Source organism: Mugil cephalus, chromosome 12, assembly GCF_022458985.1.
Source record: "Mugil cephalus isolate CIBA_MC_2020 chromosome 12, CIBA_Mcephalus_1.1, whole genome shotgun sequence".
NCBI classification, from domain to species: Eukaryota; Metazoa; Chordata; class Actinopteri; order Mugiliformes; family Mugilidae; genus Mugil; species Mugil cephalus.
Window position 1 is genome coordinate 23526315 of NC_061781.1, and position 27905 is coordinate 23554219.

At 41.9% G+C, this 27905-nt stretch overlaps 2 protein-coding genes across 3 annotated transcripts in view; both read left to right on the plus strand.

Annotated features, from left to right (window-relative positions):
• wars2 (tryptophanyl tRNA synthetase 2, mitochondrial) overlaps positions 1–5092 on the plus strand; it is a 31767-nt gene extending 26675 nt beyond the window's left edge. Inside the window, exons 5-6 of the mRNA XM_047601071.1 lie at positions 574–692; positions 4164–5092. Coding sequence (XP_047457027.1) covers positions 574–692; positions 4164–4612 — 568 coding nt within the window. The 3' untranslated portion in view covers positions 4613–5092. The remainder of the gene's footprint in view (positions 1–573; positions 693–4163) is intronic.
• Positions 5093–10554: 5462 nt separating this feature from the next.
• The window catches only part of tbx15 (T-box transcription factor 15), a 38233-nt gene continuing 20882 nt past the window's right edge, over positions 10555–27905 (plus strand). Inside the window, exons 1-3 of one of the 2 annotated variants that reach the window (XM_047601635.1) lie at positions 10555–11112; positions 17469–17676; positions 20519–20620. In XM_047601635.1, the coding sequence (XP_047457591.1) occupies positions 10926–11112; positions 17469–17676; positions 20519–20620 (497 nt within the window). In that variant the 5' untranslated portion in view covers positions 10555–10925. The remainder of the gene's footprint in view (positions 11113–17468; positions 17677–20518; positions 20621–27905) is intronic. The other variant, XM_047601636.1, reaches the window with a different exon arrangement.

The window sequence follows — 27905 nt, forward strand, 5'->3', positions numbered from 1 at the left end:
TATAAAAGCAAATACAACATAAACACGTATTTTCTAGCTCTCACATTTAGAGCGTCTGGACATATATACGTAACAAAATCATTATGTTATTCAGTGGAAAGCTTTTTCTTAATTCAGACATAATAATTTAATATTTATAGTGAATCATTATATTGAGCCTTTATACTTTGATACCATCTGTTGAAATAAAACCAAAACTACTGGACGTCCGTGATCTGTGAGTGTGTTTGCATGAGGCAGCGTCGATGCATTAAAATCCACTCAACAGATATTTATGTAAAACAGTCAGAATAAAATGCTGCTGGTTTAAAATATATGCAAATGTAGAAGTTTCCTCTGTGTCTGTAAAGAAGCCGACGCAGCAGAAAAAGCACTAATGACTATTGGTTTTATTAAAGATGAAACGAATGTCTCTCGTCCTCCACGCTGACAGTTGTGTTAAACAGACTCTGTTTAGCAGCAGTTCACTCTTAAGTGTCTCCAGTTTGTGTCTGTGTTTGTGTCTGTGTGTGTGTCTGTGTGTGTTCACCTCCTGCGCCGTCTCAGCGTTGAGCTCTTTGTCTCCGTCTCCAGGTCCACTCACGTCCCCGTCGGAGAGGACCAGGTCCAGCATCTGGAGCTGGCTCAGGACCTCGCTCGCATCTTCAACCACCGCTACGGAGACTTGTTCCCTGAACCCCGCGCTCTGCTCAGTAAGAACACAACAACACAAGAACACACACACAACCACACAACCGAGCCGAACCTCGTGATGAAGTGTTGTACATTTTAATGTCGGTTTCCTTCACTGAACAGAAGGTTTGATAACTCGTCGCAGCGCGTTAACCTCCACAAGGACTCGTTTGAGGACGTTGGGATTTCATCGTTTCCAATTCTGCTTTTGCAGTAAAATAAACAGTTTTGTATTTTGGTGACTTAACCCGACGTCTGTCCACATCATTTTATTTTATTTTTTCAAGAAGTTCAAAGATGATGCTTATATTTTATTTACTAATCTCAAATATCTAAAGATCTTGTTCTTATCTTAAAGAAATTACAAATGATTTTTTAGTATCAGCTGCTGTTAAAAGGATGTATTACTCCTAAGATGCTCTTATAATTTAGAAGAAGAGAATCTTTATTATCATTATATAAATACAACAAAGTTGGAGACGCTGCTCCTCGTGGTACACAACATGTAAATAATTAAAAATGAATTATCTGAGAGTAATATTGGTTGTATATATTCCTTTGGTACAATTAAGTGGAGAGAGTCCAAACAAAATGCTAATTTTATTTTTATTTATTTGTTTTACTACTAATGTAAAATAAATTTAATTTACTTTTATTTCTTTTCCAGTAATGAGAGTTTCTGAGCACAAGAAAGGAATTTAAACTTTTATTTTGAAGGAAAAGCATTTGCATGTTACTATTGTAGCCATGTTAAGATCAGATCAGATCAGATCAGATAAGATAAGATGATTTTCTTCCCTGGGGAGGTTAAAATGTTACAGCTGCAGGAAAAGACACAAACAGAATAAGTTGAAACAAGAGAAACTATGTGAAAGTAAATATGTATAAATATATAAGTTTAAAGTAACTAACCAACTATTACTAACAACAGTGTTAACTGGAGGTTGAACAATCATGAATATCATGAATAAAGACAAAGTTTGTATCAAAATAACACAATGAGGTGAGTGTAGATATAACACAAGACAGAATTACACAATGTGGAATAAGTTTCTACACATTTAACTGTACAGCAGAGCTAAGAAATGCAGAATTTAAAGTTTGTGGCTCACAGTTGCACATGTTACATTCATCCATTTTCCTTTTCCTCGTCTTTTATTCCTAAATGATTCAAACCTTTTGATTTGATGTGTTTTCGATGCACTGAAATAACTCATAGATAAAAAATATCTGGACGATCGAACGTCGTCGGCAAAAGCAAAATCACCAGATGGACGTTTTATTTCTTTTCACTCGTCTCTAAATAGTCTGTAAAAGGAAATTAAGCTGTTATATAAACTGTCGTTTTATATATTGTGACATTTAAAACAGATTTGACGTAAAAAGTGCTGTCAGGGTTTTTATTTTGTCCGTCTCGTGCAGAGACGCGCTGGTGTCTCAAACGCACACATGGCCAACATGTTCAAAGATCCCTCCCACTTCCCTGCTTATTCTCAGTGGTTATTAGCATCATAAAAGCACGAGATGAAGTCATGCATGTGCGTCGCGGAGCTTTGATTGAAGAAATATTTTCCTCCTCTCGTATTAGAATAATGGAGGGATAACAGAGTGGAGGGCATGTCCTCAAGATGTCTTCAGAGACACGGGTGTGAGTGAGCGGATGATGATCAGCTCAGTAATAGTTGGATCCTCGTTTCGAAGTAAAGGCAGAGACGTGTGTGTTTTATATATATTTATATATGTGAGCCTGAAATAAAGAGGGACACATGTGGATCCTCGTACGGGACAGGAAACGAGTTGCAAGATGGAGGAAGGACGAGGGTCTGATGAATGAAATGAGAAAGGAAAAAGAAGAGCTGCTGTGTCTGTCTTCTTCACGTTCACTCATTCATTCCTGGACAAAGACTCTCAGTTTATCCTTTTACACACAGTTCAGTGCAGATACATTAGAAAACTACACACAGATAATAATAGGTTATAAAGGTTCTCATTTTCCAAAATCTAATATTTTACTCCGGCTGCTGCCGTTTGTTCTGTTTTACTTCGGTTTCTATAAAATCTTAATGTCCAGTTAAGAAAATAACGGAGAAAGACTGTTGACGCTCATTCAGACTAATCTCAGTCGTCGCTGTTCACTCCCAGTCTTGGGAAACTTTCCCTCTGTCACGCTAAATACAGGCTGCTGCTGCAGACGGTTTATTGGCTGAGGCTGGAGTCAGGAGTCCAGAAAACTTTTTATTTATTTATTTTGATTTGTATCTTGAAAGAAAGATGCTTGAACTGCTCATAAGTCTCAGATTATGTGAAGTCAGATCTCAATGAATGAATGAATTAATATCTGAGAGTAGATGTTTTTTAATCTGTCTTTGGAGCAATTTGTTAAATTATTATTGTTTAATATTTGTGCAGGGAATCAAACTATAGACCAGGGACCAATGGAGAGATTAAGTAGGGACCTACTAGACTATATGTTCTATATTAAACTCGTCCTGGTGCTGTTTTTAAATATACATCATTATTATCGTTTTGTTTTCAGTATTAATTAGTTCAAATAATCCACAGGGTTTTAGTTCAGTCATGTGCAGCAGTAGAGTCACCAACTACCTAAACCTAAACATACCTCACATAAACATCATCTGGGGACTGAATGGGCTCTCGGCCAATAGCAGAGTCACCGCAGTATCCGGCCTTGTGATTGGCTCAGTGGTGATAGGGGCGGGGCCTAATGTGTGCAGGAGGCTTAGATTGACGGGTCTAGTTTGGCGCTCTGTGTGAAACTGTATCGGTGAATGAGTGAATCCTGAAAGAAAAAGAACATTTTCTGCCTCAATTTATCCCTTTACTGAAATATGTTGGATTCATGTTAACGTGGATTTAAAGAAATTTAAATTTGTGTGACAATATATATATATATAAAATGGCTAATCAACCAAACAGTACTGCAGCGGACCCCCTGTTTAAAGCCGATGCCATAGACCATAGGTCTTCAACAGGGGGTATGCGACCCCTAGGGGGACCGCAGAGGTACTGCAGGAGGGTTTTGCAAAATCTTTGGTTGATTATACATTTTAATTTTCCTTCACAGTTTCTCCATCACAAATTTAAATTTCCTTAAATACACATTAACGTGACGGACGCTGCAGCATTAGCAGCAGAGATGCTAATGGTGCATCTCGCTCCCATCAACCAACTACTGAGGCCAAAATGTTTCTGATTCTCTGTCTCTGCTGCATTTAGTTACGTTTAAAGGTTGAATCTGCTGATTCACATGAATATTTGAACCTGTGTATTATTTGAACAGCTTAATATTTGATGCAACACAATAATAATAATGTATATTTATAAATAGCACTATAGACCCAGTTTAATATTGAACACACATAGTAGATAGTTGGTCCCTACTTAATCTCTAAATCAGTTTCCAGTTTGTTAAATTCGTCCTCTGTGTCGAACCAACAGCTGAAACCTTCTCCCTCTCCTCCTCCCCTCAGGCTCCACGCGAAAGGTCAAATCCCTGCGCGACCCCTCTGTCAAAATGTCCAAGTCGGACCCCCAGCCCATGGCGACCATCTCCATCACGGACTCCCCCGACGACGTCGCCCTCAAGATCCGCCGCGCCGTCACCGACTTCACCTCCGAGGTCACCTTCGACCCGGAGACGCGCCCGGGCGTGTCCAACCTGGTGACGATCCACGCCGCCACGGCCACGATCTCCACGGAGGAGGCCCTGTCCCAGGCCAGAGGCCTGGACACGGGGGCGTATAAGAAGCTCGTCAGCGAGGCCGTGGTCCAGAGGTTGACGCCCATCCGGGAGGAGCTCCAGAGGCTGAGGGCGGACCGGCCTCACCTGGAGGCCGTGCTGGCTCTGGGGGCCAGAAGGGCCCGGGAACTGGCCGCACCTGTGCTCGCCGAGGTCCGGCAGAGAGTGGGTTTCTGCTGAGAGGCGGCCGAGACTGGAAAATAACGTCACATTTATACGACGGGGCCTTTTAATGCTCGGCACTTAACGGCTGCTAAGGTCAAGTTTTATTCCAGCGACTGTTTACTTTTTCAGGACTTTTCTTAGGATGTAACTCATCCAGTTAGAAAATGTGCTGAAAGCAACATGGAGGCGTTCAGACTAAAAGCTGATTTATTTTTTATTATTTTCCATTCTGCATCTGTCTCATTGAAATTAACAAGGCAGCCTTTTTTTTTTTTTTTTTTTTGTCTTTGCACATGTAATATATAATAATTCGCAGCCCTTTGCAGTTTATTTATTTGCCTTTGAATGGTGGTTGTATGTTTCCACACAAACAAATCTACTAACCAAAATAATTAGGATTTGGATTCGATGATGTTAATCAGATCCTCCTCAGTGTCAACAGTCAAGTTCGCTCCTATAATCAAGACTAGAGGAATAAATATTGATGCTTTTTAATCTGTTTTTGGAGTGTTTGTCTGGCTGTTCTCACCATCTGTCTGAACATGACACCACAGCAGCAGAGGACGAAGAAGAAGAAGAAGAATCTGTTCTTTAGTGAGTGATTAACTTTTCATCTTCAGTTCGTCCACAGTTCCACCTCAAACTCTCAGGTAAAGGCACAAAGGTGAGCACGGGTGGAGGCGATAGAAGGACGGGTGATGGGGACTCATGGTGATTCTGAGTTTTAAAAAAAAATTAAAACACTTTATTTTGCATCTTTGCAGCTCAGACTGTTTCCTTTTTATTTCACCCCGTCTTCCTCCCCCTCATCCCTGTGTTCATCCCTACCTACTCTCACTCTTCCCACCTATTTTTTTTTCTCTGTAATCACACCTTCTCTATTTGGAAAGTCTGGTCTTATAATACTTGTGCAGGAATCATACACCGTCGACCAGGTGGGTCGAGCTCATTTTAGTTTGGGGTCCAGCCCAGTTAGATCTCCAGCCGGCCAGAATATTAACATAATAACCATAATAACCTGTAAATAAAAGAGTACAAATGCATTCGCAATGTTAATATTTAATGAGCTGTCCTTTTACAATCCATTATCAGAGCAACTAAAAATATATATATATACGTTTACGTAAGTGTTATTATTTTTTCACTTCTTACTAAAACAGCCCAACTTTTAATAGACCAATTAGGAATAGGTGCCAATCTTATTGAAAAATTTCCGTTGCAATGTAATTTTCGCACTTTTCGCACCACTTCATCCGGTGGACCAGATTGGACCGTCTGGCGCGCTTATTTTGGCCCGCATGCCGCATGTTAGGCACCTCTACCATAAACTAAGACCTGCACTCACGCGCTGCGCATATTTTTTTTTCCACAATTACATCTTGAGGCACGGATGCACATTCTGAACACACACAAAAGATGAAAGATTTGTATTTGCTCGTTTATTGGCAAGAGACAAATACAGAGAAACGTTGGCGATAATTTCCAGCAGCATCGATGATGAATCCCCATTAAAATCCAAGGGTTTATAATCAGTGATGAACAATGGCTGCAGCGCAGGCCGTGTGCAACAAGTTATGCAAATGAGGTTAAAACTTATTTGACTTATCTCACAGTCGCGGGTCTGTTGTGTATGATACAATTTCAAATCTTTAATCTGAAGCTTTTAATAGAAGATGCAGTTTGTGATGTGTGGAAGTTTTACAGCGTCTGATTCTGCGGTTTTATTTTGATATATTTTTATTCTAACACGCAGCTGATTAAATGAGGCACATTTACACTCGTTTAGATACTTAATTTATTTTCCTTTTGAACACGTTGCTGTGAACTCGCTGCTTCAAAGCCCAAACTTTAACAAACATATTATTCCACCGCGCAGGAAGCTGTGGAACAGACCGAGGTCTCACTCTAATGATGTGATGTGATTTCTATCTCTAATCCCGTTTGTCCCTTCTGGCTTCCCCTCCTTATTCTCACTCTATCTCCTTCCTCTTTGCATCTAATCTTCTTTCTCTCGTGTTTCTTTCTAGTTTTTTTTGTTTTTGTTTTTGTTTTTCTCTCTCTCCTTCCTCCAACTCTTCTCCTTCTCCCTCCTCTTTGATTCTTCCTCCCTCTCATACCTCCCATCCTTCGCATTCCTCCTCCTTCATTATACCCACAGTCCGCGCTTCTCCCGTTTTCTCCTTGTGCTAGTTTCAGCTTCCTGCTCTCTGTAATCACGCTTTCTCTAATTGAAAGTGCACTTCTTCTCTGCTCCTTTAATGTTTGTGCTGGGGACTCACACTCTGCGCGTAAACCCGTATAAACACACACACACGCACACACACACACGCGCGCGCAGTAGGGAGCTGGACTGCGCGGTGGTTTTTCCATCTCGGTGTTTACCTGGGAGCAGACCGTGTCCTTGCTTGGTTTGCTTCACCCTCTCTTTTTTTTTTTGGTCCATTTTTTTTTCTATTGGCGTGAGCAGCTGACGGAATATAAATAAAAACTATATAGACTGCATATACAAAGAGCAGCGGGCTGTAAATCACAGCGACCTGCTCGGCGTTAAACGACAAATGCATGTTTCAGCTTAGAGTCTCACGGCTGCGCTGTGTGATGTAGCCGTGGTGTAATAAGTAGTGTGCGTTTTAATGTGAGGGCGACACCGTAACTGAACCGTTTTACGCGCAGGAGTGAAAACTTTAACAGAGTCGTAATACATGTTACCTTTTTAACAGAAATAAATGGAAACGGTGTCACATGGAAACAAATACAGCCGTTGTGGAGGGAAGAAAACGCACATAAAAGGAGACGTTTTCCTGATGCTGGGTCAGACGGTGCCCATGCAGTGAGCAGAATAGGAAACTATAACCTAAAGCCCCTTAAACTTTAGACATTAGAATATTACGCAGCGCAGCCAATTAATTTAAGATCATTTTTGGATCCGTGACTAAGCGTCTATATATTTACAGTTTGGACAAATGGAATTTTGCAAAACAAAGGGGCGACTTTGTTAAGGGTTCTTTCAGAGTTTAAACACGGTTTTGGGGTTAGAGCTGCTGGTGTGAGGAGTGCAGTGGAGAAGGAAAAGGCGCTTAAAGAGGACGTTATGTTCGGGAAGGTTCTCAAAAACACGGGAGCGCAGCGACAACAAGTGTGACCTTGGAATATTTGGCGCACTTTGATGTTGCAGTCGCGGCCTGTTTAAGCTCCATTGTGAATCCTTCAGCTGTGATCAGTTATCTTTAACACATTAGCCCGCGGACAATGAGCGGCGGAGATGCTCAGTGTGTCCAAACTGACGAGCTCGGAATTTATTTTACCAAATCAATTACCCAGCGCCATTTCATTTCACTTATTCGTTTTAACAGTTTTATTTTAAGCTAAGAAGAGTCTGGAATACAATTATTAAAGCTTCATGCTCGTTTTTCCTTTTATAATAATAACATATGTTTAATATTATTTGCTGCGGCGGGTCTCGTGGCTACTCTTTGTCTTTTTAATACATTCTTTTATGTGGTGTGTTGAATTGTGACATATCCATAGCATGTGTCTTTATAATTTTTATAATCAAGAAAACACAATAAATTGTCGCTGCCCAGTCACTGAGAACATGATCAGACTCTTTGATCTGTATTTTTTCTCTCTAATACTCGAGTATTTTGCGTAAAATAACTCAACGTTTTTATATCTGAGATACTTAAACGCATGCGCTCTGACCTCTTGAGTGCGCCTTTTCTTAAATTAAACGCACAACAAATCGGTTTATTAAACCAATTATCTGCTGAATAAAGATTGTCTGGACCCACAGTTGCTCTCCACATGATATTCAGGGCGTTTAGTTCTTCGTGTTGGAAGCGCGGTCCTTGGCCTGAGGCAGAAGATGCTGAAACAGCCCGAGAGTTGTTGTCAGTCTGAATGCTTTACTGCCCCCTGCACGCTTCAGCTCCCGGGGTCAGAGGGGGTCAAAAGCTTTCATTTCCTAATTGAATATTATCTGCAGCTTGGTCGTTTCCGCCACCCTCCACATTCAGGCTCTTTATAAGTTTAACGCAGCCCTCGTGAAATTATAAAATAATAATAATAATAATAATAAAGCACCACTAGAGAAATTCCAAGCGTGTTTCAGAAGAAAATATATATATATTTGAATAAACTGTACCAATTAAAATGTTCCGTACGTTTGGATCGAGCAGAGAAACACGTGGTTCAGTTGCTGCCTTCATTCTGGGCTGAATGAGATGCGATCGTTCCTTAAACTGGGACCTAAACAGCAAACAGTTGGTTTTTAGTTTTTACTGCTGGTGTTTAACGAGTTTCCTCCCGCAGTAAACGAACATACTCAGCCACACGTGAGCTCACGCAGAATAGTTGTCTTGTTTACCTTGGGCAGGAAAAAAAAAAAAAAAAAAGTTTACGCACAAAATCGTCCAGAAGGTTAATCCCCGGCTCGTAATTCAATAAACTCATATGAAGTGATACATATTTTCATTCATACTTTCATATGATGCGCGATTTCATCATTTTTCAGTGTTGGTCTAACTCCTCATTCCTCCCAGATAATTTGATATCAACACTTCAGTCTGAATTTCTAATTAAATAACCTCAGCGCGCATTTTCTCTGCGTCTCTAAATTTATATCCATATCCAGCTATTCGTCTTAATTTCCCTCTTGATATAAACTTTAATATTTATTTAAAAGTGTCAAATTCGCCGTCTTTAAAGAGCCACGGGTTGAGTTCAGGCCTGCTCGGTGCAGACAGACTCCTTCCCTCTGACGGATCAAACCAGCAGCGACCGACCATCCGCTGCTTTTATTTCCTCTCCCTGATCCGTTCCTTGTGCCGCTGACGGGAAAATGTGTTAAAGATTTCCCCCAACCGCGGCACAAAGCGCTCAGCCTCTTCTCTCCGGCCTGCGCGCGTCCGCTGAGCACCAGATATAGATAAGAGATAATCTACCGCTAATATCATTATTATTATTATATTTAGTAGCCAGCAGGAGTCGTTTGCTGTATCTTTTTATTCTGGGCATATGTACTATGTATTAAGGTCCTTTCTTTCCCAGGAAATTATAAGACACGAATTCAGCTTGTAATTTTTAACTTTAACCAAATTAATCGACTATTTGATTTAAAGGCAGATTTGAAGGTTATTTTTGTTTCATCAGTGTTTGCAATTTGGTTCAGATTCAATGTTCATTAAATTACAGTTAATTAATTAACAGCCGACGTCTACATCTAAAAATATTTGCAGACATCTGTTTTTTTAATTAAAAAAAAAAAAAAATCTTCCTCTAACTCAGGAGCTTATTTCGAACCATTTATTTTTCTGTTATCGCGAGGTTCCGTATAAATAAACCCTCAACGAGCGGAGCAGAGACCAAGAGCTGAACTTGTTAATCTTCTCGCTCCTTTTTGTGCCCGAGAATGAAGCTCTGAGATCAGCCCACCTGTCCTGCTCCTGCTCCTGCTCCTGCTCTGGCTCCTCTGGCTCCTCAGCTGTCCGCTAACACAATGAAGCTTTAATGGGACTTTTCTTACAGCTCCAGGTGATGATGGAATCAGACGCTGATTCTGACACTGACAAATATCAAAATGACTTCGGGATGGACGCCATGAGGACGAGGCCTGTATCGGCCCCTGATGACTCTAAACCAGGACCATGAGAGGAATCTGCAGGTATCAAAGAGACAAGACACAACCACTCAGGCCAATGATGACATAACTGAACTGTCACAGTTTTGTCAGTTTATTATTCTGTTTGTTAATTCGTGTGCAGATACGACGAGAAAAAAAAAAACTAATGTGCTTTTCTATAGGATTCACTATGGAGTCAGTTCATGAGGCTGCTGTGGCTCGGGGTGGTTCCTCCTCCTGGACGCGCGTCTCCCCTCTGCTGCCATTGGACAAAAGACTTTGTCTAGCTGTCTTTTCTTACTTCTCATTGGATGCGTGGGTTTGACAGGGAGCAGGGGGGCCGGCCTCTGCGTCTGAGAAAAAAAAAACTCCTCCAGAAGTGAGTATCAATCAGAGAGAAGTTAAGGGCACAGAAAGAGAAAAAGAAAGAGACGGAGTGGAAGGACGGAGAGACGCGTAAAGCGGCAGATCGCATCAAAACTATCAATCCTCCCGGACTTGATCCCGCGCGCAGCCAGGATGGCACAGTCTGCCTTCAAAAGTTTGACGCGGCGTTTCTAGTCACAGTTGGGATTACTTTGGACACTCGGTGAGTTTGCGCCTCGCTGTAAACACTGACGTGTGCACTTTTCATTGTTTTGCTTGACTGCATTGGACGGACCGAGTGGGTTCTTCGCCGCGTCCCCCCTTCGGGTGGATTTGAGAGAAATGAGTGAGAGGAGACGATCTGCCGCAGCTCTGAGCTCTAGAGCCCACGCTTTTTCCGTGGAAGCCCTGATCGGCTCCAACAAGAAAAGGAAGCTCCGGGGCTGGGAGGAGAAGGAGCTGGAGTTGTCCATGGAGAGCCTCGCCACGGACGGAGAGGATCCGGCGCACTGTCTGGATATGGACCCGGGTCAGTGCGCAGACACGCATAACACCGCTCAAATGTCCGGATCTCCGTTATATCACTGCAGCGCATTGCCAGACCACAAGTCCGAAGTCAAAACATGGCTCCACGTTCAGTGACCCAACCCAGGACAGGGCATGTAGGTTCCACAGTCTCCGTGTGAATCTGGAGGCCTTTTTTACAAGTGAGCGATTCTGTTCAATGATTTCGCAGGTTTCACAGGGGAGATAAAGATTTAGGCCCCACGGCTGTAGATGAAGTTAATAGACGCGTGTGTCTTCAGACATAGAATATGAGTCATATTCATTAGAGGAGATAATTCTATGATTTCATATGAAAAATACAGAGATTTTAGGTTTCTCGTGTTTGCATTGAAGGGTTGGCTTGTCCACGTTTTGACTCCGGACTGGTGGAATACACTGTTAGATACAGGACACGTCAATAAATAAATAAAAAATACATTAGGGCTCAATACGTGAATGACTCAAAGCGTAGAGTTGTGTTGCTGCTTGCAGACAGAACACATTTACCCGCAGGCCTGCAGAGAGGCCTCGGCTCTCCGCTCCAGAGTGCACCTTGATGAAACAAACCAGTAAACCTAACGCGTTTCATTCTCAGCGAGGGCCTGTTTGCACATATTCTGAATTAAATCTGCTACGGAATCACTGGACTGAACAATAAAAGCCTCCGTGTTTCTCCACACGCAAAACGCTCAGTTTTTACCAGGCGCGGACGCGCTCAGAGAACCGTGGAGCTTAGAGGCGATTTGAACATGTATTGTAATAATCAAGAAAATGTGAATAAATGTGACGCAGCGGTGGAAATGGACGGTTTGAGTAAAAAGACAAAATATCAAATAGAAAAAAATATATATGTTTTACAACAGAATTTACAAAAATAATAAGGTTTTATATTGAACTGAAATCATTATTGTTATTATTTATTTTTTTTATTTTTTTTTAAATCACAATATCGTTTAATCAAATCTGATTTATATTAAATTTCCTTGCAACACACGCGATAACACAATTAAAAAAAAAAGTTAGTGGACTACCTCAGCAATGGATTCAGACAATTTAATCCAAAGGTTAACTGCATCAATTTAAGCATTAAAATCTATTTTACACTTTCCTCCTATGACACTATATTATTATTAATTTCACCTGTACTCAAATAATAATAATGTGACATTCAGAGACAAACCTGTTGCGCCGCTCAGAAGTAACTTTAGCGCCGCGCTTCAAGTGACTTTTTAACCTCCACGCTTCGCTTTCAGCTCTGGCACATTGAGCCTCACGAGACACGCGAGCTTAAATTTTTTTAGCATCGGTGTCACGAGCATAACTAAAAACTCAATTCACTCATTTGTTTGTAGATTCGTGTATTTTGCTCGTTGCGTCGCCTTCTCCAAGAATCTAAAATTTTTATGAAAATTTGTGTGATTAACTTTCATTAAATATTTAATCTCCCTGGAATTATGGGTCAGAAATCCCGCTATTTTATGCGGCAGATCAGATTTCTGAAATGTAAAGCAAAGGCAGAGGTGAGGATTTGTCTCCCTCTGCGCGCTGCTCTGACAGTCGAGGCCTGCTGCAACCTGACCTCCGGGGCGCTGCGTCTTTACGCGCCGCTCAACTCAACCCAACCTGATTCATATCGAGCCCAAAGCGTTTTTATTAAACAGTACAAGAGAAGCAAAACTAGATTGTTATAATTCTTGGGTTACCTTTAAGAAGAGGGGTTTGTTAACTCCCTTGAGTTGTTGTTGTTGTTGTTATGAAGTGGAGTCAGTGCTGTGGTTAAATGAGGACGGTGAAACTAAACGTTGATTTCAGACAGTTTGTTTTAAAAGGGCACCGATAAAACGAAAGCTTGGACTCCATTAAACAACCCTGCAGTCACGTCTGAACTTGATTTGGTTTATTTGTGCAAAGAGTCTTTCGGGTCATCTTGTTCCGGATTTGAGGCTGAATGAATCCTCCAGACTCCGGTCCCGTATCCCCCGGTCTCTCTCATTAGCAGGCGGGTTCCTGACGGGTTCCTGACGGGTTCCTGGCAGGTTCAGCGGGTGCTGCTCGGGTCCTAGAGCCCCTGCTTTGGAGCTTTGGAGCATCGGGAAGCGGTGACCGAGAACAGCGAGTCTCTGTGGGCAGATTATGTGGTTTAGAGGAATCCTTAACGGAGTGATTTTATTTTTACTCAACTCCAGGCGAGTTGGTCGTATAACACGTTTATTAGCCTCAAAGACAAGGGCAGGACTGAGAAAAGCCCAGACTCTGAACCAGGCGCGCATTTAACAGTCTGCCTGGAAGAGCTCAACAGAGTAGTTTTGTTCGACCTCACAAAACTACAACTACTACTACTACTAATACCACACAATCTTAATATTTATCCATTAACGCACCAGTTATCAGGTTAAATTAAATCTAATATTAATTCATATTTAACTCCGTGTATTAAAGGTCTGACCCAAAGTATGTTATTTACAAGGTGACACTTTTACGCGCAGATTACGCAAAGACCTTATTCTCTACGAAGGCCTTTAGTTTCTCTCAGCATTCTGTTGATTAAAATGTGACAGGATCATTGTATATTTATATTATTTGTACTAAACAGATCCACATCCCGCTGCGTGCTCTGAGTATTTTTGTGGAGTGGCATTTGTCAGTGTGAGCGTCCAGGCTGATATGTAGCATTGTCCTGTCTCCTCCGTGCCTGACTCTCCATCAGCGGGGAAACAGGTGCTCTCACTGCGTGGATTGAGTTACTCAGTGATTTCATGGTTGGCACGTTGCTCCTGCTGACTTTAAAAATCAGCTGCAACTTCATTAAATATAGAAACTTTACCAAGGAGCCATTTAGTTGCAAAAGCGGCGCGTATAATTAGATTTAACATGAAAAGCAACTTTCTGATGCACTGAAACTTATATATTTTTTTGAGTATGCTGTGAATTCTGGACTTGCTTCTATGCTGAAATCTAAAAATAGGATGTTTTTTTATCACAGCATTAAATGAAAACTTTTTTTTTTATGTTTTAAAAGTTTTATTTTAGGTTTTGGCGCAGAGATAAAAACAAATCCCAATTTTCTAATTTTAACATTTAACATACTTTGTGGTAAAGTTCTGCAGATTTTAAAAATGTCAAACTCTACTTATCCTTTAAAAACACACACTATGAGGTCCGTGCTTTTTGTTGGAGACGAACACGGCTGCAGGTAGATAATGATGTGAATGATTCATATTAATGCGGCACAAAATTCCTTTAAATATAGATTATATTATAGAATCTTTGAGTGCAAATTTTTAATTGACTTCCATTTTTTTTAAAGGGGAAAAAAGCTGCAATTGCATAGAACACAAAAATCTATTTTAAAGATGCACCACAAAAAAATAAATAAATAAATAATATAAAGCATCAAATCCGTTCATTCCACTTCCTCTTTCTGTAACTTTACATTATGATACGTACACGTGGTTCCTCTGGAGCTGCTGGTGTGAGACTGGCTTCATACGAGCTCTAATACGCGGGACAGTCTGACGGACGGCTACGAATTGATTAAATTCAGACCAATTAGTGGCCTCTTATGAATGTTAGTCGCGTTTTAATGAGGCCTGGCATGAGCTGATCGGGAACCCCTAACCGCAAGATACTGGCCTCAAGTCTGTGTGTATGTGTGTGTATGTGTGTGTGTGTATGTGTGTGCGCATATGCAGTGTGTGTGTGTGTGTGTACTGTGTGTATTTTTTGAAGCTAACCACAGCAGATGTCAGGCCAGTTTTCAGCTGAGTGGGCATTTTTTTTTTATTTTGTTTCATAAGTGAATGTTTTTTCTTAAGAAAGAAGAGCTTCATATAAACCGGATGTCGTGACTCAGAGCGCGGTCCTGTGTGTTCGCTGTTGTGTTTTTATTTTTTTTTTATTTTTTTCTCCAGGTTTGATATTTAACCGTGTACCTACTGGGTCGCGTGGTGCGCGTAGCCGCTTCCTGGTGTTGTGTTTGTCTGCCTGTCTGCCTCCTGGTGTGTTTGTGTGTGTGTGTGCGGTTGCTGAGTGGCAGAGGACAGGTCCTCCAGGCCTGATGACAGGGCAGCCAGGCGGAGTCGACAGGCTCCTGCTTGGCCCGCGTTCCCCTCCTCTGCATCTCGGAGGCGTTCCTGCCAAATTATCTCATTTAATCGGGCTGCTTTTGCTGTCTGGAATGCATCTGTTTCCTCTGAGCGCCTCAGTTTCACACACACCAACATCCAGAGATCCAGCTCTCTCTAGATGCCAGTAGTAGATACGCTCAGTGTGGCTTTTCACATATTCAAGCAGCTTTTTTCCGCTTTCACGCCAGAAAGTTCACATTTTTTATCTTGAATCTTGTTCCCGTCAGAGTGGAAAAACGTTTGGATCATTATAAGACCCTAAATCTCCACTTGCAACCAGACGAGTGACATCCCTTTAGATTTATCCCCTTATTTCTGCTTCTTATTTTAAGCCTTTAAATGAGAAACTATTCATAATTACTCAATATAATAAATTCCACTTGAGACCAAAACATTTTCATTTTTTCTGTAGACTTACTCAGCAGGGAGCCTTGGCCGACGTTATTAAAGACTCACTTTGACAAAACAGTTTGTAAATGAGCAGATATTAATCAAAGTGGGAGTGAGAAAACTGAGCGGAAAAACATCCAAGGCAGTTTATAAAACCATGGAATGAATAAAAAGCGAAGGCATGAAGAATGGTGGGAATATTAAGTCCGAAATATCAGATATCAGCGTCTCACATTTAAAGGCCCCCGTTAGCAGCGTGATCTAATCTTATTGCCTCCATGTGAAGAAGAATTACTGCAGTAGTTGTTGTTTTTGTTGGAATTCGAGCCGAACTTTAACACCAGCAGCATGTATTTACAAAGCGTAGAGGAGGAGGGGGGAGGGAGGGGGGAGGGAGGAGGAGGGGGAGTGTCTATCTGCATGAGTGTGAACAGTTAAAAGAAAAAGAGTGGGGAGAGGAATCATGTGTGACAGTGACTGACTGGCTGCAGTGACACTGGAAGGATCTCCCAAGGAGTTGGTGGAAAGACTTTTTTTTATTCTTTGTGGTCATTACGCCCCTCTCTACTCCTCCTCCTCCTCCTCCTCCTCCTCCTCCTCCCCCCTCACTCCTCTTCCTATCTCCATCTCTCCCTCCTTCATTCCCTTGTTTCCAGCGCGGTTGGCTCCGGCCTGTGCAGCGGCGGTTTCGCCTGGGACGCTGTCCAGTCTCTCGGCGTTCGCATTTGCATAACCATATTTGTGTGCCCTCAGTCTGCCAAGTCAACCTCCTCGTGTCAGGGGCCTCAATAAATAATACGTTATTAGATGCGTTTTTGTTTTTTTATTTTTTATTTTTTTGGTGGTGGGGGGGATGAAGAGGTGGAGGCGGCGTTGGGGATGTTTAGCTATAAACTATTTCTGAGAAATGTGAAATAGGAGCCAGCGTGTGGTGATCTTACGGGGTTTGATCTGGGTGAACTGCAGTTTCTGGGACGTAGAGCGTTAAAAATAAAGCACTTGACGTCCCAGCTGGAAAAACTGCGCCATGTACCTTTAGACATTTAACCCCCAAATATCTCATATTAAATGTAAATAACATCCCCGCGTGTGTTTAGCAGCGTCACAGAGTTGAGCGGAATTAACCTTAATCCCAGTGGAAGTAGGGTTTTTATGTATAAAGGAGATCAGCTCAGATCCGAGATTAAATAATACAACGGTGTAAATGTATAAAACATCCGGAGGTCACGCGCGGTTTTCGGATTCCACAGCTGTTCCTGTTATTTTGTCCAGCCCGCAGCGCTCTGCTCATTTGAGCTGCCGATTTAAAATGAAGCACATGTAAAAGAAACTGAGGTCATTTGCGTTGGTGTCTGGGACTTGAAGGCTCAGAAGGATGGAAACCTCTCCTGTAGGTCTGGACGCGTTTCAGGATGGAAGGAACGTTTTATCTACTCAAACATTGTGACTGCGCTGAGGACCTTGAATGGTCAGTCTGTTAAACTCCGTCCAGAAGGAGCCCTTCAGCGGAAATTTCATTTGCTGAACTTCTCCCTCCGGGATTTCTTCATTGTGTGGCCCGGTTAAAAAATTTAATATTTTCTACATCGCATTTCAAAAGGCGCTACGCTGCATTTATTCTGCTTTTGACATCAGCCCAGAACTCCATGACGAGGTGGGGGAGCGAGCCAAACCTGAGCCGCTTCCCTCCACAACTGCAGCGGCAGGTGATTAGGAGTCAGCGGAGGGAGCCGCGCCAAGTTTCCTGCGTAAAGCCTAAAGCGCACTAATTCCACTGTTTCAGAGCTGCCTCCTCATCGCCTTTTCCTCATTTCCCCTTCAGACTCAGAGGCGAGCCCCGGCTCGGACGGAGAAGGTCTGGCCGAGAGGACGTCGTGTTCCTTCGGCTCACCTGCCGAGCTGGCCCCCGGCCCCTGTGACCCGTCTCCCCCGGCCTCTATGGAGGAGATCCAGGTGGAGCTGCAGTGCGCAGACCTGTGGAAGCGCTTCCATGACATCGGCACGGAGATGATCATCACTAAGGCGGGCAGGTAGGCCGCACACTCGCACACAAAAGCAGGAAAATACTGCACATGCAGTGGAGAGACTGTGCGTAAAAGGCGAACAGAGAACTTTTATTTACTAAATGATTTAAATCAGATTTTTCACATGTACGCGTCTTAAATCTGCAGAAATATCGACCAACGTACACACGAAAGCGCCATTTTTATAAAGAACCGTACACACACACACACAGCGCGCTCACCTTTGAGCTCTACTCTGAGGGTGTTAATGTGTTGCACATGCAGGCCGCTCCTCTGTGTCCAGGCCTTCATGACGCGGCAGGTTAATCCTGATGTCGGGGAAAAAAGGGGGGACCTGGTTCTGATTAATCTCTCCGTGGCAAAGTTCTGGGGTTTCTCGCTCATAATAGTCCTAAACCCCAAGCGCGCACAGGAGTTGACCTGCGGATCCTGGAGGAAGGACCTTTCCCCGCAACCTGCTCCGCTCCCCGCGCCCGCAGCGCCGCTCGTTTCCACTAACATTTCCCCCTCTGCGCACATCAGCGGCTTGACTGACATCAGCCTCGACGCTGGTTCAGTTTAAGGACAAACAGCGAACCCCGTAATTAGCAGGAGTTTTGGAGTCATTTCTGACCGGAGTTAATTTGAAACGACTATTATTTGTTGGGTAAAAAAAAAATAAAAAAATAAATATGTGGATATTTTGAAAAAAAAAAAAAAAAAAAAAAAGCACCATGAATAAGGAGTAGAATTTTATTTATCTTTTTTCTCCTCAATTTCTGTTTTCTCTCAAGTCAAATAACGCGTTTTATAACTTAACTTAACTTTATTTTTACGTTCATTTAATTTATTTTTGCGCCAATTGGCCAAAAACTGTTTCTATATTTTCTAGACTAATTAAATTGCCTTTTAACAGGTGACTTGCATTTGTGATGTTTAAAATAGCCGCAGCAGATCTATTTCAGTCCACATTATTAAACCTTTTATTTTTTTATGCGTCAAAATGAACCAAAGCTGTTTTTTGTTTCTTCTTCTTCGTCTGATTGAAATAATATCGCCCTCCCCTCCTCGTTATGGACTACACTTGGCTGTTTTTTTATGAATTGGGTTTAAATTGGTAATCGGCTCATAAATACACCAACAATCAGTTTGCGCTGAAGCAGAGTGAGGGCGGACACGACCGTCGCCGTGTGTATTTCACGGCCTGCTCATAATAAGCCCATAAATCCAGAAGAGAAGGGAAGCAAGAAAACAGCCCTCTTTTCTCATTAGGCCGGGCCGGATTTACGACCCTTAAATGAAAAAAAAGGGGGGAAAAGGCAACGTTTGAAGTGCAAAACGAGGAATTAAGCTGAAATGTTTCCCCTCTCCATATACAGGCCATTATTTAATATAAGGGGCCGTTTTAGTGTATAATTTTCATGCGGTTTGCATCAGCTGAAGTCTTTACAGACTTGCAGCTTTAAAATATAAAGAGCTGGCTGCAGAGATATTTCAGGGATAAACAACCATTTTTCTTTATTTATTCATGAAATCCAGTTTGACTGAAGCTTTAAAGCTTTAATGATCAGTGTAACCGGAGGTCAGAGGTTACTGTGGATGAGTCAGTGTAAAGGAACAGGTCTAGAAACACTGAAGGGACCTTTATGAGACTTTTATTTAGTTAAATGAGCAATTTAACAATTTATACAAATTGAAGGAGTCAGAATAAAGAGGATTTAAGGCAATAGTGTGATAAAAATGTGATTTAAGATTTTTTTTAATAATTATGTATTTAATAAACTGAATTCTGATTTAACCAAAGCTGCAGAACATTTTAATCTAAAGTGATAAACAGGCAGAGTGGAGGCCATCAACTTTATAAAGTGTAAATTGTCCCTTTTTTTTTTTTTTTGGATGGATTTCAACTGAAGCGGCGTCAAAATCCACTGGATGTCAAAGTCATTACAAGAAAATATTGAGATTTATTTTTTTTATTTTTTTAAATAATAATAATCAAACCCAGAATCCTGTTTCCAGTTTAAAATGTTTTAAATTTCCATTTGTTTCCACTTCAAATGAAAGATGAGCTCATGTTAATAACTCCTAAAGTCCTAAAGTCAGAGATTAAAGATGCAAACAGAAACTAGACACTTCTGCACAAAACTCAACTTTTTTTTTTTTAAATAAGTTCAACATTCGCTTAACGCTGCCGTCCTCAGTTTAACTTTGAGCAGGGACGACTTGGCTGTGGTTTTGTTGTTTGTCGATGTATACAGTAGTTACGCTTATTTAATGGTCTGTTGTGTAATTTGCATTCTCGGAGACGAAGCACGCCCAGCCCTGCACCAGCAGATGTGCATAGAACATGTGACGGTTTCTTTATTATTGGCACTGCTGCAGATTTCTATTTTCAAGCTGGAATAAAAAAAAAAATACGCTGGAAAACTTAGGATTACACCTTTTTGTTTAGTTTCATCAGCTTTAATGTCTTCTACTGTTGCTGATTTGGTTTGTTTTCATTGTCTTGTATTGGGATTTATGCTACATATATATATTTATTTTTATTTTTATTTTTTTTTTTTTTACAAATTACATAAACACTTAATATGACCACAAGGGTAATTCTTGCTTAAGTGAACAACAACAGACATTAAACCAGATTTTGTATTTGTTTTTTTACTTCTTACCTCTGAACACGAGGGTCAGTCTGTCTGCGCTGAAGTTCATAAGTCTGCTTCTCACAGTCTTATTGTCCCAGAAGGACAGTTGTTGCCGTTTCGCCTTTTTTTTTTTTTTTTTTAAACTCTTCTGAGTTACTTTAAACATGTTTGGACAGAAGCAGACGTTTCCGTACGCGCGTAACTCTGTGTCGCTTGTTCCCCTTCAGGAGGATGTTTCCTGCGATGCGGGTAAAGATCGCCGGCCTGGACCCTCACCAGCAGTATTACATCGCCATGGACATCGTGCCCGTGGACAACAAGAGATACAGGTACCTTCCTCACACACCGGCTGCATTAACGGGAGCGAACGCCTGCAGCCAAACATCAGTGAATCCGTGCTCTCCCAAACAAAAAGGACCCTCAGCTAAAAATAAAGAGAAAAGGCAACAGTGCAGAGGCTGACATTACATTTCATTGTCTTTATTTACGTCCCTGGCTTTTCTTTTTTCCTTTCTTTTCTTTTCTTTTTTTTGTTTTACCTCCCTTCCCAATGCAGAAATGTATCCCAGAGTCAGTTTACCAAACTGCTTCTAAATCAAAACGATTCCATTCTTTTGGTTTTTCAGTGGGAGGTTCAATGTCCCATGATGGTCTGAACGCTGTTTCAGATGCTTCTCCGCCACAACAAGAATGAGACTGCGACAAAAAAATGCTGAGAAACAGTGTTTTTTTTTTCCTTTTCTTTCACAGCCATGAAAGAATGTCAAAGGTACAGATGGTGCTTATCAGAAAAAGAACATGTCGAGCTGAAATGTGATGTTGAAACAGCAGTATCCCCTTGTCAGAAACCCTCTTAAAATAAATGCACAGCTGTACATAATATGCAGAGCCACATCTCCGTGTGCAAATGCATGAACCAGCCTGCGCTCTGCTGCTATAGCTGGACTCAGAACAGCGTTTTCCTGGATGATATTCACATGTCGGACTCGGTCATTAAACGTAGGATTTTCCCCATTTTCTCACATCGGAGCTGACGTTTGGATTTAGACAAACAAAGATATATTTACAGAGAGAGTTTCTCCTCTTTCTCACAACTGCTACCGGAGGCTTTTTCTGTCTTGGCGCGCACAGAAAAAACGTAGTTCCTCCCATCAATTTGCATGAATGAGGTGAAGCGAAAGTGATTAAAGAGTGCATGTGCTGCAGGAAGGCTTGTGTATGCGTGATGGATCTCTCTGGATATGCAATAAGACTGGTATCCTGGCCGACAGTGCGAGTCCCTGAAGTCGGAGCCAGGGAGAGGAGATTGAAATGTATTCATCATCCCACCGCCTGAGCTGCAGAGCCAGGGGCTGCCTGCAAATAGGATAACTCTCAACAGTCATGTCTAATGGGGGAAATAGAGGGGAAGGAGCAGAAAGCGCTGCACATGTACCTGCTGCTGCTGCTGCAGTGGTGGTGGTCGTAGGGGGTTTATAGGAGCTGCCTCTGTGGCTCATGAGGAATGAGGATGGAAAAAAGTTCACCTTTATATCCAGGGACTGGTTTTTATAGATGTTGTTGCTGACGCAGACCCTACAACACTACATTTAATTTAAAGCTGAGAGCTTCTCCTGTGATGCTACAAAGATTCTTTGATCATTCGGCCAAGAGGCTGACGGACATTTAGAAAGATCCAACAAGACGTCATTTGAGCCACTCGCTCCACTCATTCCTACTGAAAACAGAAAAACATCTCACAGATGCATCAGGTTTTAAATAGGCCACAGGACGAGAACGATATTTATCTTGTACATTAGTGTTAAATGCTGAAGCTTTATTTTGGAGGAACAGGAACATATAACCTAGGGTTAGTTTAGGGTTACTCAACTATAAGTCAGGTTCCACTGACTCATAATGTAGGCGGAGAAAACTTTGAGAGTTTTTTGCAGAATATTATGATGCAGTGAAGTTTAGCTTGTAGCTTCTGGACACGAAACATCATCTTTTATCAGACGTTTCCATGAGAATTAAAGGATGAAGTTTTGAGTTTTAGGCCTAAAACATGTTTTGCAACGTAACATTGACCTTGACCTCGAAATTCAAATCAATTAATCTGTGTAAATTGTGTGAAATGACACGATTCCCTTTTCTCGTGCACTGAGAGCAAAAAATGTGACATAAAATATGTGCAGGGAACCTGACAGCAGAAAGCCTGCAGCCGTGGTTTCTGCACAGAGGTGTAAAATAACCTAAATCAGTGGTTATTATGTTCTTTGGTACGTTAGCTGTGATGTGCATTTTGGTGTAAAACAAATTAACTGAAACACACAATGATGAAAATCTTCAGCTATGTTTGCACAAATCTTCTTTTAATTCATATAATTAAATAAATTATCAGCAGCATCATGGGCTGCAACTTAAAAGCATCTCTTTTTTTTGTTTGTTTTATGTTCTCTACGTCTTTCAGCCCATTTCCAGCTCCTGGACACATAAAATCTTTGAATGAACAATAGTCAAACATCTTAAACTCTTAAAAATAATTCACTCTGTGGAGCGGGAGCAGGAGACATGACAGCGTTGATCTATCAGCCGTGTTTTAAATCAGCCGTCTGAGCACATTTTAACGCAGAGCGCTCAGTCACAAAATCATAATTGCATTTTTTTTTTTTTTTTTTTTATTGGAGTTTTCATTTGTTGCCATGCAAGAGTGGATATCTGATTGAAACCACAGATTTATCTGCAAAATCAAACCGTGTCATCCACTGGAAAGAAGGTTTCCACTCAAGTCAGATTTATTCAGAGGAGCCAATTAAAAAAAATAAAAAATACTGAGTTCAAGTGAAGTGGGTTCTGTGAACTGCTTCATTTCATATCGATGTGTTATAATGTAAAGTGTTCCACCAGAGCGCACAGCCACCAGCGAACCAAGACATCATGGAGGATTTTTAGGGGCCAGAAGATCTTGTAAAATTAAATAGGATTTTCTTCCTGGCTGGGGAATTTACCACAGGGCTTTGCAAACTGAGCTGGGAGCTGTCACTGGTGTGTCTCACAGTCCTGGGGAGTTCTGGGGTCTGGAAATACGGCCTTTATTGGAATCGACTTGCTTTACTTGGGCTCCTTGCCCCCTCTTTAGGAACGTCTCATTGGTACCGCGCTCATTAAATCTCCATATATTACGCTTCTTTTATGTGGACGCTCGTTCGAGCTCGGGCCGCTCGACATGGAGGCCGTCTGGCTCCTCAGACGCCCGCCCCTCGTCCCTCCGTGAGCACCAGCGAGCGCCCACACACATCCACAAACATGAAAAAAAAAAAGGACGAGAAGCACACGAACGCATCCACAGGAATCCTATAGTTTCTGTAGCTGCACATGGAGCTCAGGTCTTTGCCTTTAACTCTGATCTGATTCACACACAATAGAAAAAAAAAAAACACAAAAATGGATGTGTTTTACTGTACTTAACCCATCTCTTGTTCGTTTAAAGGTGTCTGCATTTTGAAAGAAGAAGAAACCTTAATCTGATTTGAACAGGTTTGAGGATGATAAAAATCCATAGATGTTTTATTTTTACATATGGAAATACAGAAAAAATACCAAAACTGTGTGAGGACGATTCAGTCTAACCATAAATCTGCACCTCAACAAAGAAAACAAAGGTAAATTAAAACTTATAAACATCAGTTCTAGTCCAAATCTGGCCTGTGGTGTAAAGACTGACAAAACACTTATTTGTATGAAGTCGTTTGGTCCTAAGTAAAGAAACAGACGTACATGGTTACTATTAGAAATACATTTTTTCTTTGTTGTTGTTCCCCGGTTCCTCGGCCAAATTACAACCTGCATCTGAATCCAATTTAAAACCAAAGTTGTTAAGTCTAAATCAACTTTTCCCTCAATTTATCAGATCTGAATTCAGACGGATTCGTTTCATTTAAGGTTGTAATTTGAAACGCAGCCTTAGAATGTACTGTACTTTGATGCATTTGTGATGATTTAAGAGGATTTAGTCTTTACAATGATGAGACACGACCAGCTGAAGGTGTCTCGTTTGTGGTTCTAGTTTTGTAGATGTGATCCCAGTCGGACCTCTGTTGGCGACTTTTTTCGAATCGGTCAGGAAGCTCCCTCTGATTGGCTGAAAAAACTTAGAGAATAAACGACAAATAAGTGCAAACGCAAACACAGAAAGCTCCTCTCGACCTGCAGAGCAGCTGATCAGTGTGATTCAGGAGAGTCTGAAGCTCTTCCTGGCTCATTGTAGCCTCTCAGCTCATTGTAGCTCTTCCAGTTTCCCCCCTTTGAATGATGGCTCCAGACTCCTGCCACCTGTTGATGTGTAGAGTCATTTCCGTTCACGTTCAGGTGCAGAACACATGTACCTGCTGGTCAGTAGACGCAGTCTTTGCCTTGTGCAAGTTTTCGGTCCGTGCGAAGGTGACGCCGCGGTCAGATTTTGTTGCTGGTCGTCCTTTGAAGTCAGTATGATTGAGTGTAGATAAACGGAGAAATAAAAGGTCATGGATCCAGATACATGTTAGATTTTTGAAAACAGTCATTCCTCAACCGTGTAGAAAAAGAACAACATGCACACACTCAACCAGACGGCAACATCCAGGTCACAATGATGAAGCCCATGAGGAAGTGCAAAAAAACTGCAGTTCATCGAGTGGCCACTCGAGGCTCCAGAACAGAGCAAATCCCCATAGACCTCAATGTTAAAAAGCCCAACTTTACAGCATCATTAAACATGTTTACAGCCTGGTACAAAAAATAGGTTTTGGTCTCAATTGGTGATTTGTTTTTCATTTGTTACTTTTTATTAAGGTTTAAAATTCTGCATAATTAAGGGCGTTCCCGCTTTGAGTGACAGGTGGTAGCCTGAGCTAACAGGTAGCCGAGAGCTGGGTGGAGTTAAGCTCATCCAACGTGGCGACTGCAGGCTCCGCCCACTTCAGGCTTCATTTTCGAGGTTCAGAATCCGTCGAGTGACGTCAGGATGGGTTTGACCGTAGTATAAACAGTCAGTGGTATCGAATAATTGACCAACTTCCCAGTCAACAAATCTTTTGTGTTGGAAAACTGGTTGCAGGAAACCAAAGATCCATGAAAGATCTGCCTGGCCAATCAAATCATGTGGGTGTGGCTTTATGTGGTGATGGACATTAGAGTAACATCCATGTAGTCGTACATCTATGAACCATGGAGTTAAATTTGAAAAAAAGGCTCTAATTTAATTATGTGTGTAGATATTTTTCTCTGTGTGGCTAAAAATAACATGAAGGAACACTTAAAGGGTTAAATTATATATATGTATATAGTCGCAGGGATATACTGTCCTACTATACTTGTGAGAAAAGCCTTTGAATGCTTTCTAGTCCTGATCTGAACCCTAAACCCAACTTTAAACGATTTAAGTGTCTCCGTGTAAAAGTGGCAACTCGCAAAAGATCTACCTTTGCGAGGACATTCGGTCAAAACACACGCACACACACTAATAGTCGACCCTGAATTGTAATTCAATAGCAATATTTACTCTGTCAGTACAGTAACTCAATATACAGCCTGGGCTTGGCGAGTGTGTAAAATGTGTGTGTGTGTGTGTGTGTGTGTGTGTGTATTTTTATGTGCATGCCAGCTTGTGTTAGAGTATATGCGCGATGAGCTGGGAACGCAAACACACTCACGCACTGACAACTTGTTTTTGCTTTAACGTTAGCCGCCTCTGCGTGCACGTTTCGTGTCTTTTAAGGCGTCCGTGCTCGCGTTGCGGTTCAGTTTTGTCAGCTGTACGGTTCGGCGTTGGCGGTGGAGGCTAAGAGACGCCCCCCTCCCCCTTCCTCCTCCTCCTCCTCCCTGTTCCTCCACCTCCTCTCCCACCCCCATCTGTCCAGTCGGAGTGTCACATAAAGTCCGGTCTTTATTGATCGTGCCGGTGCCAGATGGCAGATTTATGGAAGATGAAAGCAGGGGGGGTGTGAGGGGTACGAGGGGGGGGGGACTAATCAGATTTCCATTCCTGTTTGGGGCTAAAGTTTCCTCGTTCCTTAACACTTTCCCTGCTACGCCGAGCGTAACCCTAAACAGCACTGCAAACAGGAAATTACAAAAACGCCTGGCACCCGTTGTGAGTGTGCATGCGTGTGTGTGTGTGTGTTAAGGTCAAAAGTCAGGGCTGTGTGTGGAGGTGTGCGCTTGGTACTGGATAGTAAAAACACATAATAACACTTCTTCTTCTACGGTTTGTTTCTGCACATTTCAGCATTTGAAAAAAAACTGATATTGACCCAATTATCAGTTCCCGATGTGGAAACAATACGGCGGTTTGATAGATGTCGGAGCTACAAAGAATTATCACCTAAATCTGCAGCTTTCCTCGCAGCTTTTCCCGAGGTTTGCGCCGAGCTGCTCCAGTTGTCTATTGGCTGTAACTCCTTTCAGTCCGCGCTCATAATTTTGTTTTCCGGCCGCAGCGTGCAGCTGCTTTCAGCCGAGAAGCTCTGCACATTACCTGTTTAGCGCTAAATGACAAACAGACACACGCAGAGACAATCTGGTGAACATAACAGCGCTGGAGTGATTAGCGGCTAAAGAGGCCGACATTCCCCCCAGGAGTTCTGAGGGACGGACCTAAAAGAGAGCGAGTATCCAACTTTTCCAGGTGGCTACAAACACAACCTCTAAATGAATGATGTGCAAATAAGGAACTTATTACGGATATTTTTGCCTTTAAAGCAGGATCATATCTCAGTGTTGCATCCACAACTTCCCCTTGTCTCCTAGATAACACAAAATCCAATAATAATACCGCACACTGTTGCATGTAAACTGAGCATGAGCAGAAGTACAGTAGCAACTACGTCTTATTAGAGGGTGCAACATAGAAAGTTAAAACCTATGGGAAAACATGCAGAAGCATCATTATCTGAGATAGACTAAGACTGATGTTCAAGTCTGGTAACATGACATTAGGATTTAATTAAGAGGTGTTTCAATCAAAACAAGGAACAAAATACCTGTGCATCCAGTTCTTACAACCAGTCAATGCAACAAATTACACCGACATTCATTCATGTGGATTCTACTTAGACATGTAGCCCCCACCTAGACCAGACCAGACACCCCCACCCCACAGCAATGACACTCCTTGATGGCAGCAGCAGGATGCAGAGACACAAGCAAAAATGGTTTAGGAACAACTCAAAAAACAGGTATTTCGAACAGGTCTCGAAATTCACCAGATCTCAAACTGATCAACTATCTGTGAGATGATCCACCACAGAGGCCCCTCCCCTCAAAGACCCCCACTAACAACACCAGAGGACAATCTCAGAAGGTCCACGCCCATTCTCTGCTGTTTCAGAGACCTACACAATATTAGGAAGGTGTCATAATGTTGTAGGCGATTGTTGTGTTGAAGGACAAACTTAATTGCTTTTAAGTTATTTCACCATCAATATCTTTTGCAAACAGCACAATAGTGGAATCTAAGCATTTTGTAGCTATTTTGTTAAAAGAAAAAATGCAAAACTACGTCATCGTTCATTTTTGCTAATTCACCACTTAAACCTTAAATCCGGCTCAGATGACTTGATTGTTCTGGCGGATCTTCTCTGGGCGCGATGAATTCCA